Source organism: Kogia breviceps, chromosome 3, assembly GCF_026419965.1.
Source record: "Kogia breviceps isolate mKogBre1 chromosome 3, mKogBre1 haplotype 1, whole genome shotgun sequence".
NCBI classification, from domain to species: domain Eukaryota; kingdom Metazoa; phylum Chordata; class Mammalia; order Artiodactyla; family Physeteridae; genus Kogia; species Kogia breviceps.
In genome coordinates this window covers 134,479,221-134,492,624 of record NC_081312.1, presented here as the reverse complement: position 1 = coordinate 134,492,624, position 13,404 = coordinate 134,479,221, and the positions used below count along the sequence as shown (strand labels likewise).

Genomic DNA, 13,404 nt, shown 5'->3' with positions numbered 1-13,404 from the left:
CAGAAATAGAAAAAATAATCCTAATATTCATATAGAACCACAAGAGACACCAAATAGTGAAAATAATCTTGAGGAAGAAGAACAAAACTGGAGGCATCACATTTCCTGATTCCAAACGATATTACAAAGCTATAGTAACCAAAACAGCATGGTATTGGCATAAAAACAGACACATATATCTATGGAACCAAACAGAGAGCCCAGAAATAAACTCATGCTTTTATGGTCAATTAATTTTTGCAAAGAATTCAATAATATACAATGGGGAAAGGTTAATCTCTTCAATAAATAGTGTTGGGAAAACTAGACAGCCATGTTAAAAAGAATAAAAGTGGGCCCTTATCTCATACCATACACAAAAATTGACTCAAAATGGATTAAAGACTTGAACATTAGACCTGAAACCGTAAAACTCCTAAGGAAAACGCACAAAGGATAAGCTCTTGGAAATGATTTTTTTTGGGGGGAGATTTAACACCAAAAGCAAAGGCAACCAATGCAAAAATAAACAAGTTAGGCTACATCAAATTAAAAAGCTTCTGCACAGCAAAGGAAATCATCAACAAAATGAAAAAGCAACCTGTGGAATGGGATAAAATATATGCAAACCACATATCCAATAAAGGGCTAATACATAAAATATACAAGAAACTCATACAACTCAATAGCAAAAAAACAAATAACCCAAATTTTTTAATGGGCAAAGGACCTGAATAGGCATTTTTCAAAAAAGACAAACAAATCCAACAGGGACATGAAAAGGTGATCAATGTCATAATCATCAGCAAAATGCAAATGAAAACAACAATGAAGTATCACCTCACACCTGTTTGAATGGCTTTTATCCGAAAGACAAGAGATAACAAATGCCAATGAGGATACGGAGAAAAGGGAATCAGTGTACACTTTTGGTAGGAATATAAACTGGTAAAGCTGCTATGGAAAACAATATGGAGGTTTCTCAATACCTTAAGAATAGAACCACCACTTGATTCAGCAATTTCGCTTCTGGGTATATATCCAAAGGAAACGAAGTCATTATCTCCAGAGATATCTGTACTCCCATGTTCATTGCAGCATTATTCACAATAGCCAAGGTATAGACACAACTTAATGTCGTATATTTATAGTGGGATATTATTCAGTCTTAAAAAAGAAGGAAATTCTGCCATTTGGACAACATGGATGAATCTGGAGGGTATGAATGCTAACTGAAATAAGCCCGACAGAGAAAGACAAATACCACATGGTATAGCTTATATGTGGAATCTAAAAAAAAAAAAAAAAAAAAAAAAAGTCAAACTCATAGAAACACTGAGTAGAAAAATGGTTGCCAGGGTTTGAGGGGTGGGGGAAATAGGGAGAGGTTGGTAAAAGGGTACAAACTTTCAGCTACGAGATGAATAATGTCTGAGGAGCTAATGCATAACATGATGACTATAGTTGATAACACTATATTGTATAATTGAAATTTCCTAAGAGAGTAGAAAAATGTTCTCGCTAATAAAAAATATAAAAACATGAGATGATGGATGTGTTAATTAACTAGATGGGGGAATCCTTTCATATATATATATATTAAATATATCATCACAATGTTCACTTTAAATACCTTACAATTTCATTTGTCAATTATACTTCAATAAAGCTGTAATTTTTAAAAAGGGAAGGAACAAATAAATAATATGAAAATGAAAAAAGGCAGAAACTACAGACAGGTAAAATTTTTAAAAAGCATAATATGGTAACTTAATACCAATACATTTTTTAAAACAAAATGAAAAATTTCCTAGAAAAATCTAAATTACCAAAGTTAACTGAAGAAAAAATAGAAAACGTAAAGAAAACAATATCATTAGATAATTTGATTTGGTAGTCAAAAATACCTGTCTCGGGCTTCCCTGGTGGTACAGTGGTTGAGAGTCTGCCTGCCGATGCAGGGGACACGGGTTCGTGCCCTGGTCCGCGAAGATCCCACATGCCGCGGAGCAGCTGGGCCCATGAGCCATGGCCGCTGAGCCTGTGCGTCCGGAGTCTGTGCTCCACAACGGGAGAGGCCACAACAGTGAGAGGCCCGCGTACCACAAAAAAAAAAAAAAAAAAAAAAAAGAAAAAGAAAAACCCTGCAATCATCTCAATACATACTAAAATTTTAAAATCATACAATTCAACGTTAATAATAAGAAAAAGCTTCTGGGCAGAGTAGAAGTAGAAGAGAATTTTCTGAACCTGATTATTGTCTTCAACCAAAACCCCACAGAAAACAATGTTCTTAGTAGGGAAACTTTAGAAATATTCTATTTCCTCATTAAAAGCAGAGACAGTTGAGGGATAACCACTACTGCCATCATTATTATTGCCATCACTGTTGAACATTGTTCCTGAGGCCCTTGCACATGCAGTAAGACAGAGCACAGAATAGAGAGAATAAGGAGGGGGAGGGAGGGGTACCAGTCAGGAATGTATGTGACTGCAAATATCAGAAACCCTAACTACCTCATGGCTTAAACAATGAGGAGTTCATTTATCTCATAAAGAATCAGGAAGTAGGGAGTCTAGTGCTGATGATGCTGATACACAGGGTTAGAATGAGTCTCTGCTTTACCTTCTTTAGCACGTTTCATTTCATCCTCATGCTTGCTAACTCACAGCTCTAAAATGACTCCTGCAGATGTGGCCTTAACATACACACTCCAGGCAGGAAGAGGGAAAAATAGTGGCACCAATCTCTTCCCAGAAGCCCCGGGATGGACTTCACTTCTCACTGATCACATGGCCACTGTTAGGTACAAGAAAGGCTGAGAAAGTGAATGTCCAGGGATAAGAGTAGGATTAGGATTAGGATTTGGGACACACTTATACTAAATACTTAGGATGATAAATTATGCTTGGTCTAATCCATTCATGAAATTCTGGTCTAATCTATTCATGGATATTAAATATATTTAATATCTGGGGCATACTTATACTACAACATTACTTGTTGTTTGTCTAAAGTTTAAATTTCACTGTGTGCCCTTAAAAAAATTTTTTTTTTGCTAAATCTGGAAACCCTAGAAGCTGGGAATGTTGTTACCCTGAAAAAATTGAGGTTCTAAAATCAGCAAGGAAGAAGGGGGGATGGCTTCTTGGGAGGCACATGCCAATAACTATCACAGAAACATACAAATTTCTCCAGAAAGACAAGATTTTTTTCCCTTGCATTGACACTGGCAATATTTATCCAACAGATTTTTCCAGAAGGGAAACTGAGTAGCAAAACAGACAGTGCCTTAGGATGCAGACACATTCTTCAAATGCATGTGTCCCATAAAATCCAAGGCTACATGAAGTTGTAAATTTAATGACAGAATTTCTGCAGGTAACTAAGAAAAACCTCAAAAAAAATTTTTTTAGAGATACCACTAACTGGATTATCCACGTGAAATTACAAATCTTTTAGATCTTCATTCTACCAAATTTCACTGAAATTTTAATAAATTCCTTTAAAAATCATGCCCACTTCTCAGCTGCTATTTTGTTTCATCATGGGAATTTAACCATAAATCTCATTTGTCTGCAGGAACCTGAAAGTTAAACAAAAAGTGTACTGAGCTTGCAGATAACAGGAATAACAGGCTTTATGGGTGAATCTGTGGACTTACAGTAGCCTGGATATATGGTGTGAACTGACCTTCAAAATGGGAGAACCAGGTTCAAGTGGACAGTGGGGTAGGATAGCACAGAAGTCAAGGCAAGAACTTGTAGGATGAAAATGGAGTCTTCACACACTACAGTTGTCCCTCAGTATCCTCAGGGGATTGGTTCCAGGACCCCCAGTGGATACTCATATCTGAGGATGCTCGAGTCCCTCCTATAGTATGGCATTGCACAGTTGGCCCTCTGTATTCCCGGGTTCTGCATCTGTGGATTCAACCAACCGCGGATGGAAATTGGTTGAATCTGAGGATGCAGAATCCATGAATACAGAGGACCGACTGTATAGCCAATTGCCCCGCCTTAGGGAAGTTGGTGGGCAGTCTCACAGTCTTGGAGGATCTCTGAAAGACAGGGAAACCAGGAAGGTGGTAAAACGGGGTTGGTCCAATGCAACAAAAGTCTTCTGTGGAGGTGATTTTTTTGTGCTAAGACTCTGGACTTCCTGCTACTTTTAAAGAGATGGCTGAAGATACTCCTTGCAGCCCACTTGAGGCAAGGTGAGAGAACTGAGTCCTCAAAGTGGAATTCTAAATCATATACTGATGTGTTGTATTTAACGAATATCTGTCAGTTCTAACATCGTTGTTAGAGAACTGACAGAAAAGGGGTGGACTAAGGAAGTGAGTTGAAAGAAGCCTCACTTCTTTGACTGAATTAACTATTTAAATAAATTATTTGTACTCTTTCTTAGAAAGAGTAGGGTAAGAATTTTTCTCTCCTGAGAATGTCAGATTTGAGCTTTTCTGTAAATGGCAGTTGGGTTTGCTGCCAGGCAACAGGAGAGATTCCATTTCTCTTCCAAGCATTGTCTAGAGCGTAGGCTTACCCCCCACGGACTAGATGTGTTCTCCAAAAGTTGTTGCTTATAGATTTAATTAATTTCAAAAATAATATTTACTTGTGTTTTTCACTTGTTTTATTTACCCGAAGCCATTTTAATTCTTTAGAATTTTCTTTTTAAATGACTATGCATTAGAATTGTCCATCTTATATAGTTGTATTTATTTACCTTTTAAGTGAACTTGGGAATACGGCTATTTAAAGAAATCTTACAGCAAAACATTTTATAAGACAAAGATAACTCTCTAAATTGCTTGCTTTTAAATTCTGCCCTTTCCTCTAGGAAATTTGCATAAGGGGAGCTGACCTTATGTTCTGATGGAACCGTTGCCCTTCCAAGCTCTTTGCTTTCCTTTTGAAGTCGATTATCACAAATGTTTCATTGAATTGATACAAGAACGACTGGCAGTGAACAGTGAATGGGTGACAGAGCCATCTGACTTTCAAGGTGCAAACCCAGTAGCATCAACCCAATGAATCAGTCTCTCTTTCTGGAAGAGGTAACATTGCACCACTTTGATCCACAGCCCCTTTCACTACACCCCAGAGAACGCAATCAATTCCAGCGGAAGTGAAGAATCCCTCTCTCAGGAAACAAAGATCAAAGGTATTTATATGCCTAACTAATGAAAGAAAATTGTTCTGATTTACAATATTCTCAGTGAGATTTTTGGTAATACGCTAATGTTATTGAGTTGTACCTTTCACATAGAAATAAATACTATTTCAGCTGCTGCTGGAATGCATTTGATTTTAAAAGGGAAGATTGTTATGCAGGTAAACTCTACCATGACAATATCAGTAGGATCTAAAAAATTCCATCATGTTGCATTATTTCGAGATTAACTAAATGACTGAGTCAATCTCTACTGCTAGCTGGTCAAGGGCCCAGGAGTCCGGAATACAAAACTATTGCTTTATATTCAAATTTGTGTTGCATAGGGTATGTTATTGTGAGGTTTCATTTGTCTTTAAGCATAGGATAATAAAGCAAGTTCCCCAATTTTGTACAGATACCTTAATGTGGAAGGGAAAGGAAATTTGTGTTCTTTAACATTAGGACCTCACAGTACAACATGCTCATCCTTATGGAGATTCTCCTGGTTTAAAGGTGCTGGACTTTTGTAGCTTGCTTTCTTATGTTTATGAGCCACAGACAGACTAGTAATAATTGAAACTTTTCACCACAGAAGGAGACAGCTGGCAGTGGTTTTTTTTCTGGGCTTACCCTATGTGGTCATGTTTACAGCTGCTCCCATTTAAAAAAAAAAAAAAAGGAAGAAAGAAAGAGAAATTGAAGAGTAGCACAGAAGAAATTAATCCTACTATGTCGGCATAGTAAACTGTTACCTGTTCTTTCCAGACCTTCGTCTTTTAATGCCCACATCTTCCTCAAGATGTTTTCACTGTATTTGCAGCACTGGTGGGCTGTTTCCCCTTAAGAGATTTCCAAGCTCTTTATGTAGCAGTATGTCATGTGACACCCCAGTTGTCATGGCAAATATTTGTGTTTCATGAAAAACATGGGTTAAAAAAAAAATCAATGTAAATGGCCAAATCCCAAGACAGGCAGGCCTTCAGGCTAGTGTTTGGCCTGCACCATGATTGTTTCAGATTCAGCTGTTTAACAGGCTGTGCGTAGGCCATGGGCTAATGTGCATAATGGGAACAGGCAGGCGCACCTGTTTTGATTCTCACTGTGTTCAAGCTCTCAGGTTCCACAGTTTATAGGTAACCTCCAGGTAATATAAATATGACTGTGTTTTAGCCAGTAAGTGGACTATCTCAAAAAAAAATATTTTAAATAATGACATTTCCTGAGTGCTAATTAACCCTGCCTTTAATCCCTTCCCTATTGACTTCATGAAGCTTTCCCCTACTGCTAAAAGCCGTAATAGTTGAAGACTTCCCCATGGTCCCGAATTAGTACATTTCTGAATTGACTCTTCAGCGGTAAATGAAATTATTCATATACTCTGTGGAAAGTGTCCTAGCATGGAAGTTAAAAGGCTAAGAGAAAGACTGTGATATGCCTGGACTCACGATAAACCCAGAACAGAGCTTGGATCAGTCCCCACCACCGGGCAGTGTGGTGCCACATGGAGAAACCCTTTCTTGAAAATACTTCTCTGCCTGTCCCCTAGAAGTGGGACTTGGCATCTGATTATAGTTGTTTTTGTAAATATTTACTCTGTCAAACTCTTTCTTCAAAGCAATCAGGGCCCTTGGCAAGCAGAGCATCACTGTCTGGGGTGGGAAAGGTCTTTCTGATTATTAGCTCCTGCCTGCCTGGAAAGAGGGAACAGGCTGGCCCAGAGGGGGAAGCTGGGGAAGTGGGGGGAGGGGGAGGGGGAGACTGTGCCTTCTATTTGTTTCGTAAAATTGCCCATGAGAGTCATTTTGATTTAAACTGTTGTCTGTTCTTCATTGTAGAGAAAAGGCAGAAAGTCAAGAGGATATCATGATAGGAAGGTCTGTAATTTGTGTGACTAGTTGAAATTTGGGGTTTGTCACCTGATGTCCCTTCCGTTTGCTTCAGGGCAAAAGTACGGGAGGCAGGTTTGACAGCTGGAGACGACAACAAAAGTTCCTTCACTCTTCTTTTATAAAAGAAATTAAATCATGTTTTCAGAAAATAAAACATGGTTCATCTAAAGTGGAAAACCCTTTTTCCCCCTCTGTTGGGACTGAATTATTTCTCAGACTGCAGTCCAAAAAAGTGATTTAGCATACTCAAATTTTCTGAATCACATCAGTCTTCAACCTCTATCTAAATTTTTTTTTTTTTTTGCGGTACACGGGCCTCTCACTGTTGTGGCCTCTCCCGTTGCGGAGCACAGGCTCCGGACACGCAGGCTCAGCAGCCATGGCTCACGGGCCCAGCCGCTCTGCGGCATGCGGGATCTTCCCGGACCGGGGCACGAACCCGTGTCCCCTGCATCGGCAGGCAGACTCTCAACCACTGCACCACCAGGGAAGCCCCTCTATCTAAGATTTTCATCTTTTAAAAGTACACTTAGAAAGAATAAAACAGGAAAACAAAACTCAGTTGTCCTCCAGCATGTACTTACGTGTGTGGGGGGTGTGCGTGTGTGTTTATACACGTGCACACATGCATACTACATCTATGATATAATAGGTAAGGGTGTGGGATTTAGAGTTAAGCTGACTAAAAGAAATAAGGTAACCAGAAAGTTGGAAAAATAAAATAGTTCCCACAATGGCAAATACATGCCAGTGAGGAGCATTCCGTAAGGCCATGTATGTGTAATAAAAGTTCTGAACATCCAGCTAGTAAGTAACAGAGCAAGAAAGAGGTGGATTTTCCTCTTACTAATAAGGGAACTTTGAGCAAGTCACTTAAATTCTCTGTACCCCACTTGCCTCCTCTGAGAAATGGGGATGATACCTCCTTTCTCTAGGGTGGCTGTAAGGGTTAGAGGCTTTAATGTGTGTGAAAGTGCTTTGGAACAATAAAGTGCTTGTTTCGTAATTCACTAGTCTATTTTTAAGAGCATCTTCTAGGCCTCCCTCTCTTGGTGATCTTATCAGTAAGAATTTCATAGGGAGTTTAGTCACCCCTTTTCAAGGAAAAAGAGACCACCTTTTGGGTCTCCTTATACTCCTGCAGAGCTGAGAGCAGACAGGGCTGTATTTATAGCAATGACTGCATATAGTCGTCTGAACCTAGACAGAAGGGTGCTCCTGGATAAACAAATCAGTGCAATTCGATCCCCTAGCTTTCCTTGACTTCTTGCTGTGAGGTAATTGTGAGCTTGCTCTTGCACCTTAAAATTAGGATGTGCTTTAAGAATACTAAGGCATTATCTATCTGGAATATTTCTAACAGCTAATGTTGATGGAGCATGTTCTTAGAACATGGCACTAAGCATCTTCCATACCCACTGAATGCTCACAGCAGCCCTAGAACCTTTGTACTGTCATTGTTCCCAGGCCCACACAGCTGGTAAAGAGGTGCAGAGGCTCCAGAATTTGTGCCCCCTCCACATACCAGGTTATGAACTCTTCCTCATGGGCTGGTTTTCCAGATATTACTACTACTACTACTACTATTACTACCAGCAGCTAACATGCATGTTCCTAACACTTTACAGGGAACATCTCACTTCATTTTTACAACATCTCTATGTAGTAGGTACTATTATTATTCCCACTATACTGGGAGGACCTGCATACAGGGAGGTGAAGGTCATCCAACTAGTAAGTGACAGAGCCAGAATGAACTGCATGACTGTCAGAGCCCCAAAGCATTAGACACTTTTTAAAAATCTCAATAATTTTTGATGGAAATCTTTCTAAAAAATGTATCTCTGCCTCCCTAATATAATTTTAACATTTTCTCTATTCAGTATTATATATGCATATATCCAGTTTCCAGTGTCTTCTTTTGTTTGTTTCCTTCAGTATCAGGACAGTATTGTCACCTTTGCTCTCATGTCTACTTTTATTGGCTCTGAATTTAATAGCCTTTTCTGTGTCTTCTAGATCATTTAACCAAGTACATCTTGTTGAATAAGTTTGAGTCAATCAAGTTCTGCATAAGGATCCAAAGAATAAAATAATAAACCATAGTAGAGTTTGTAGTAGTTATTTCAAGAAATCCAAAAAAAATCCTAGGCCTTTATTTTTAGGAATCTAGTTCAAAGGTTTGAAGTTGCTAAAACTGCCTCTCTTAACAAATAAATCTTTTTATTATTTTAACAACTATGTCTATGGGATGTGAGAGTCCAGGTTAAATTCATGAGTGTGTTTGCTTCTGGGAATGGTGGAGGGAGAGGAATGAGCTAAAAAGAAATATAGAGAGGACTTCAATTGTACCTAATGTTTCATTTCTTTCATTTAAACACACATATAAATATATGAATAAATATATTTAAAATGTATGTTATAAATAATAATTATAAATACATAAAATGTACTATAGTTTTAAACTATTAAAAATTTAAATATATGTATTTTTGTCTTCTTTGAATCAAATGTATATACATATATATATCATATGTATCTATTATATATATTCTGTGTTATCTAACATTAGGACATCACAGTATAACTTAATTCATCCTCATGGAGATCCTCCTGATTTAAAGCTACAGGACTTTTGTAGTTCACTCCCTTGAGTTTATGAGCCACAGATACATATATATCTCAAAGAAGACAAAAGATTAACATGTGTCCATGTAGATTTTTTAAATTATTCTCTATACTTTTCTGTATTCTAGAGACTTTTTCCAAATTAAAGAAAAAAAAATAAAAGAAAATCCTATTTCTCAAGTCATACCTCTGTTGTAAAATTTCCTTCGGTGTAGAAAGGTTAGGTTTAGGTGATAACATTTTAATGTCAAATGTGGGATCTTGCTTCTCTTAGTCATTTTGTTATATTGTTACTTTCTTTAGTATTTTCCCAACATATCAATATAGTCTTAATCTTCTTGTTAGAAAACTGTGATTATTTTACAGGTAAGAAGGCTGAACTATTTTAATCAGGTAACAAGTGTGACAGTGAACATATCAGTGCCCCATCCAGTCTCCTTTCCCCCTATCTGTATAAAGAGATTAGACCAGGTCATTGTTTTTAAGGAGCTTCCACATCCCCTATGACACTAACCCTGACGCCCCCAGGTAAAGGAGAAAAGTAGATGCTCCCAGTAGGTGGGGCTTTAGGCCTCTCACCCACAGCAGCTGTGTTAACTGTTTTACCTCTTTAACATCAAATTATGTTGTTTTTGAACAAAGTGTTCCAGGCTTAAAAATACATACTTTGAGGGCTTCCCTGGTGGCGCAGTGGTTAAGAGTCCGCCTGCCGATGCAGGGGACGCGGGTTCGTGCCCCGGTCCGGGAAGATCCCACATGCCGCGGAGCGGCTAGGCCCGTGAGCCATGGCCGTTGAGCCTGCGCGTCCGGAGCCTGTGATCTGCAACGGGAGAGGCCACAACAGTGAGAGGCCCATGTATCACACACACACACACACACACACACAAAATACATACTTTGAAAACCACTAAGTGATCTCTAGCAGCAGTTTCGACTTTGACTTGTCACATCTAGTGGGGGAAGAAGCCTACTTCTTGAAGATACAGTGCCTTCCTGGTTGGCTTTGTACTTCCTTCACAAGCTGATCTCCTTTCTTGTCTTGGGCTAAAGGGTTAAAGAGAGTGGGGTATGTACTTTGACAAGCATTAGCACTCAAAACCTGGAGGTACAAGATGAGATTCAAAAGGAAGTCCAAGGCTAATTTTCTCTTTTAGACTCGCTTTCCATCATAAGACCTCATTTAATTTAACAACTTAAAGGAAGAAGAGGAAAAACAAATCTGAAAACAGAAGAAAAACTGCAGCATCTTTTAAAGCCATTTTCTATTTTCTCTAATTCATTAGAAATTGTCAGTCTTACCTATGCATTTTTGGCGTGAAACTTTAAAAGTGAATTAAAACTAAACAGTTTTATTTGCAAAACAATTTTTCTTGCAAGATATCATTGACAAGAAAAATTTTTATAAAATTATTTTTACTTCATAGCATCATCTAACTACATTTTTAAAAACATTTTGAAATTTATTTATTTATTTTTGATTATGTTGGGTCTTCGTTGCTGCACATGGGCTTTCTCTAGTTGCAGTGAGCGGGGACTACTCTTCGTAGCTGTGTGCAGGCTTCTCATTGTGGTGGCTTCTCTTGTTGTGGAGCACAGGCTCTAGGCATGCAGACTTCAGTAGTTGTGGCTTGGGGGCTCAGTAGTTGTGGCACACGGGCTTAACTGCTCCGTGGCATGTGGCGTCTTCCCAGACCAGGGCTCGAACCCGGGTCCCCTGCATTGGCAGGCGGATTTTTAACCACTGCGCCACCAAAGAAGTCCCTAACTGTACATTTTCATTGCATGTGATTAATAATTTTATTGGGTTGATCAAAAAGTTTGTTTTGTTTTTTCTGTAAGCTGGTCCTAGTAGCACTCAGTTGCTTTAACTTCATTTGAAACAATTTTGTTAGATTGTATTGTGACAGCTGTCATATCAGCATGTATTAAAAAAAAACTTATCAAAATTGGTGAATTTTTGTGTAGCCATTTTAATTTTGAAGATGGAAGGAAAAAAGTAACATTTTCAGATTATGCTTTATTATTTCAAGAAAGGTAAAAACGCAACTGAAACGCAAAAAAAGATTTGTTCAGTGTATGGAGAAGGTGCTGTGACTGATCGAACATGTCAAAAGTGGTTTGCGAAGTTTCGTGCTGGACGATGCTCCACGGCTGGGGGGGTAGACCAGTTGAGGTTGATAGCGATCAAATCGAGACATTAATTGAGAACAATCAACGTTATACCACGCGGGAGATAGCCGACATACTCAAAATATCCAAATCAAGTGTTGAAAATCACTGCACCAGCTCCGTTATGTTCATCACTTTGATGTTTGGGTTCCACATAAGTTAAGCAAAAAAAATCCTTGACCATATTTTTGCATGTGATTATATACTTAAACTTAATGAAAACGTTCCATTTTTAAAACAAATTGTGATGGATGATGAAAAGTGGATACTGTACAATAATGAGGAACGGGAGAGATTGTGGGGTAAGCAAGATGAAACACCACCAACCACACCAAAGGCGGTTCTTCATCCAAGGAAGGTGATGTTGGGTATATGGTAGGACTGGAAGGGAGTCCTCTGTTATGAGCTCCTTCCAGAAAACGAAACCATTCATTCCAACAAGTACTGCTCCCAATTAGACCAACTGAAAGCAGCACTCAACGAAAAGCATCCCGAATAGTCAACAGAAAATGCATAATCTACCATCAGAATAACGCAAGACCACATGTTTCTTTGATGACCAGGCAAAAACTGTTACAGCTTGGCTGGGAAGTTCTGATTCATCTGCCATATTCACCAGACATTGCATTTTCAGATTTTCATTTATTTCAGTCTTTACAAAATTCTCTTAATGGAAAAATTTTCAATTTCCTGGAAGACTGTAAAAGGCACCTGGAACAGTTCTTTGCTCAAAAAGATAAAAATTTGGGGGAAGATGGAATTATGAAGTTGCCTGAAAAATGCAGAAGGTGGTGGAACGAGAGGGTGATTACATAGTTCAATAAAGTTCTTGGTGAAAATGAAAAATGTGTCTATTTTTACTTAAAAACTGAAGGCACTTTTTGGCCAACCCAATACTTATATACACCAGAAAAAAGGTTATCAATAAGCCACAAGATAATTTTTATTTTTTTGCTATGTCCCTTTCTCTTATCAAATTATGACCTGATCATCCATAGATGAACTAGAAAGTTCAGAAGGAGGAGAAAATTTCAGAAAGGAGAAAAAAATGCCTAGATATGCAAGAAAAATATTTTCCATAATACCCTTTGGCATTATTTAAACTTTGGCATGTCCCTTTGTTGATATCATACTGTATATTCAACTGTCATTTTACTCTTTTCACCTAACAGCTTATCATAAGCCTTTACATATATGGTTTGAAACTCTTTATAAAACATTTTTAATGCCTATGTAATATTCTGTCTTGACAATATACCACAATTTTCTTAGCCATTATCCTGTTGACATTAAATTATAAATGTCAAATTATTAGTAGGTATTATAATTATTAGTAAATAATTTCCAGTTTTTCTCTGTTATAAATAAAACTGCCATGAACATTTTTCAACTTTGTACATAAATCTTTGTATTTAGGCTAAATCTTAGCAATAGAACTCTTTGGTCAAAGGGTATGGACATTTTCAGATCCAAGTAACCAAACTATCTATTAGTGCTCCAAAACTGAAGCTATGAGTTTACAAATAATTTGTATGATCATAGAAGAGCATTGAGGTGTAAATGCAGCCTAAGTAGCTATGA

At 38.0% G+C, this 13,404-nt stretch overlaps 1 protein-coding gene across 1 annotated transcript in view; it reads left to right on the top strand.

Moving 5' to 3' along the window:
• LOC136791965 (IQ domain-containing protein H-like) overlaps positions 1-13,404 on the top strand; it is a 45,598-nt gene that overhangs the window by 23,987 nt on the left and 8,207 nt on the right. The window contains exons 3-4 of the mRNA XM_059059548.2: positions 5,067-5,146; positions 6,973-7,011. Of these exons, the coding sequence (XP_058915531.2) occupies positions 5,067-5,146; positions 6,973-7,011 (119 nt within the window). The remainder of the gene's footprint in view (positions 1-5,066; positions 5,147-6,972; positions 7,012-13,404) is intronic.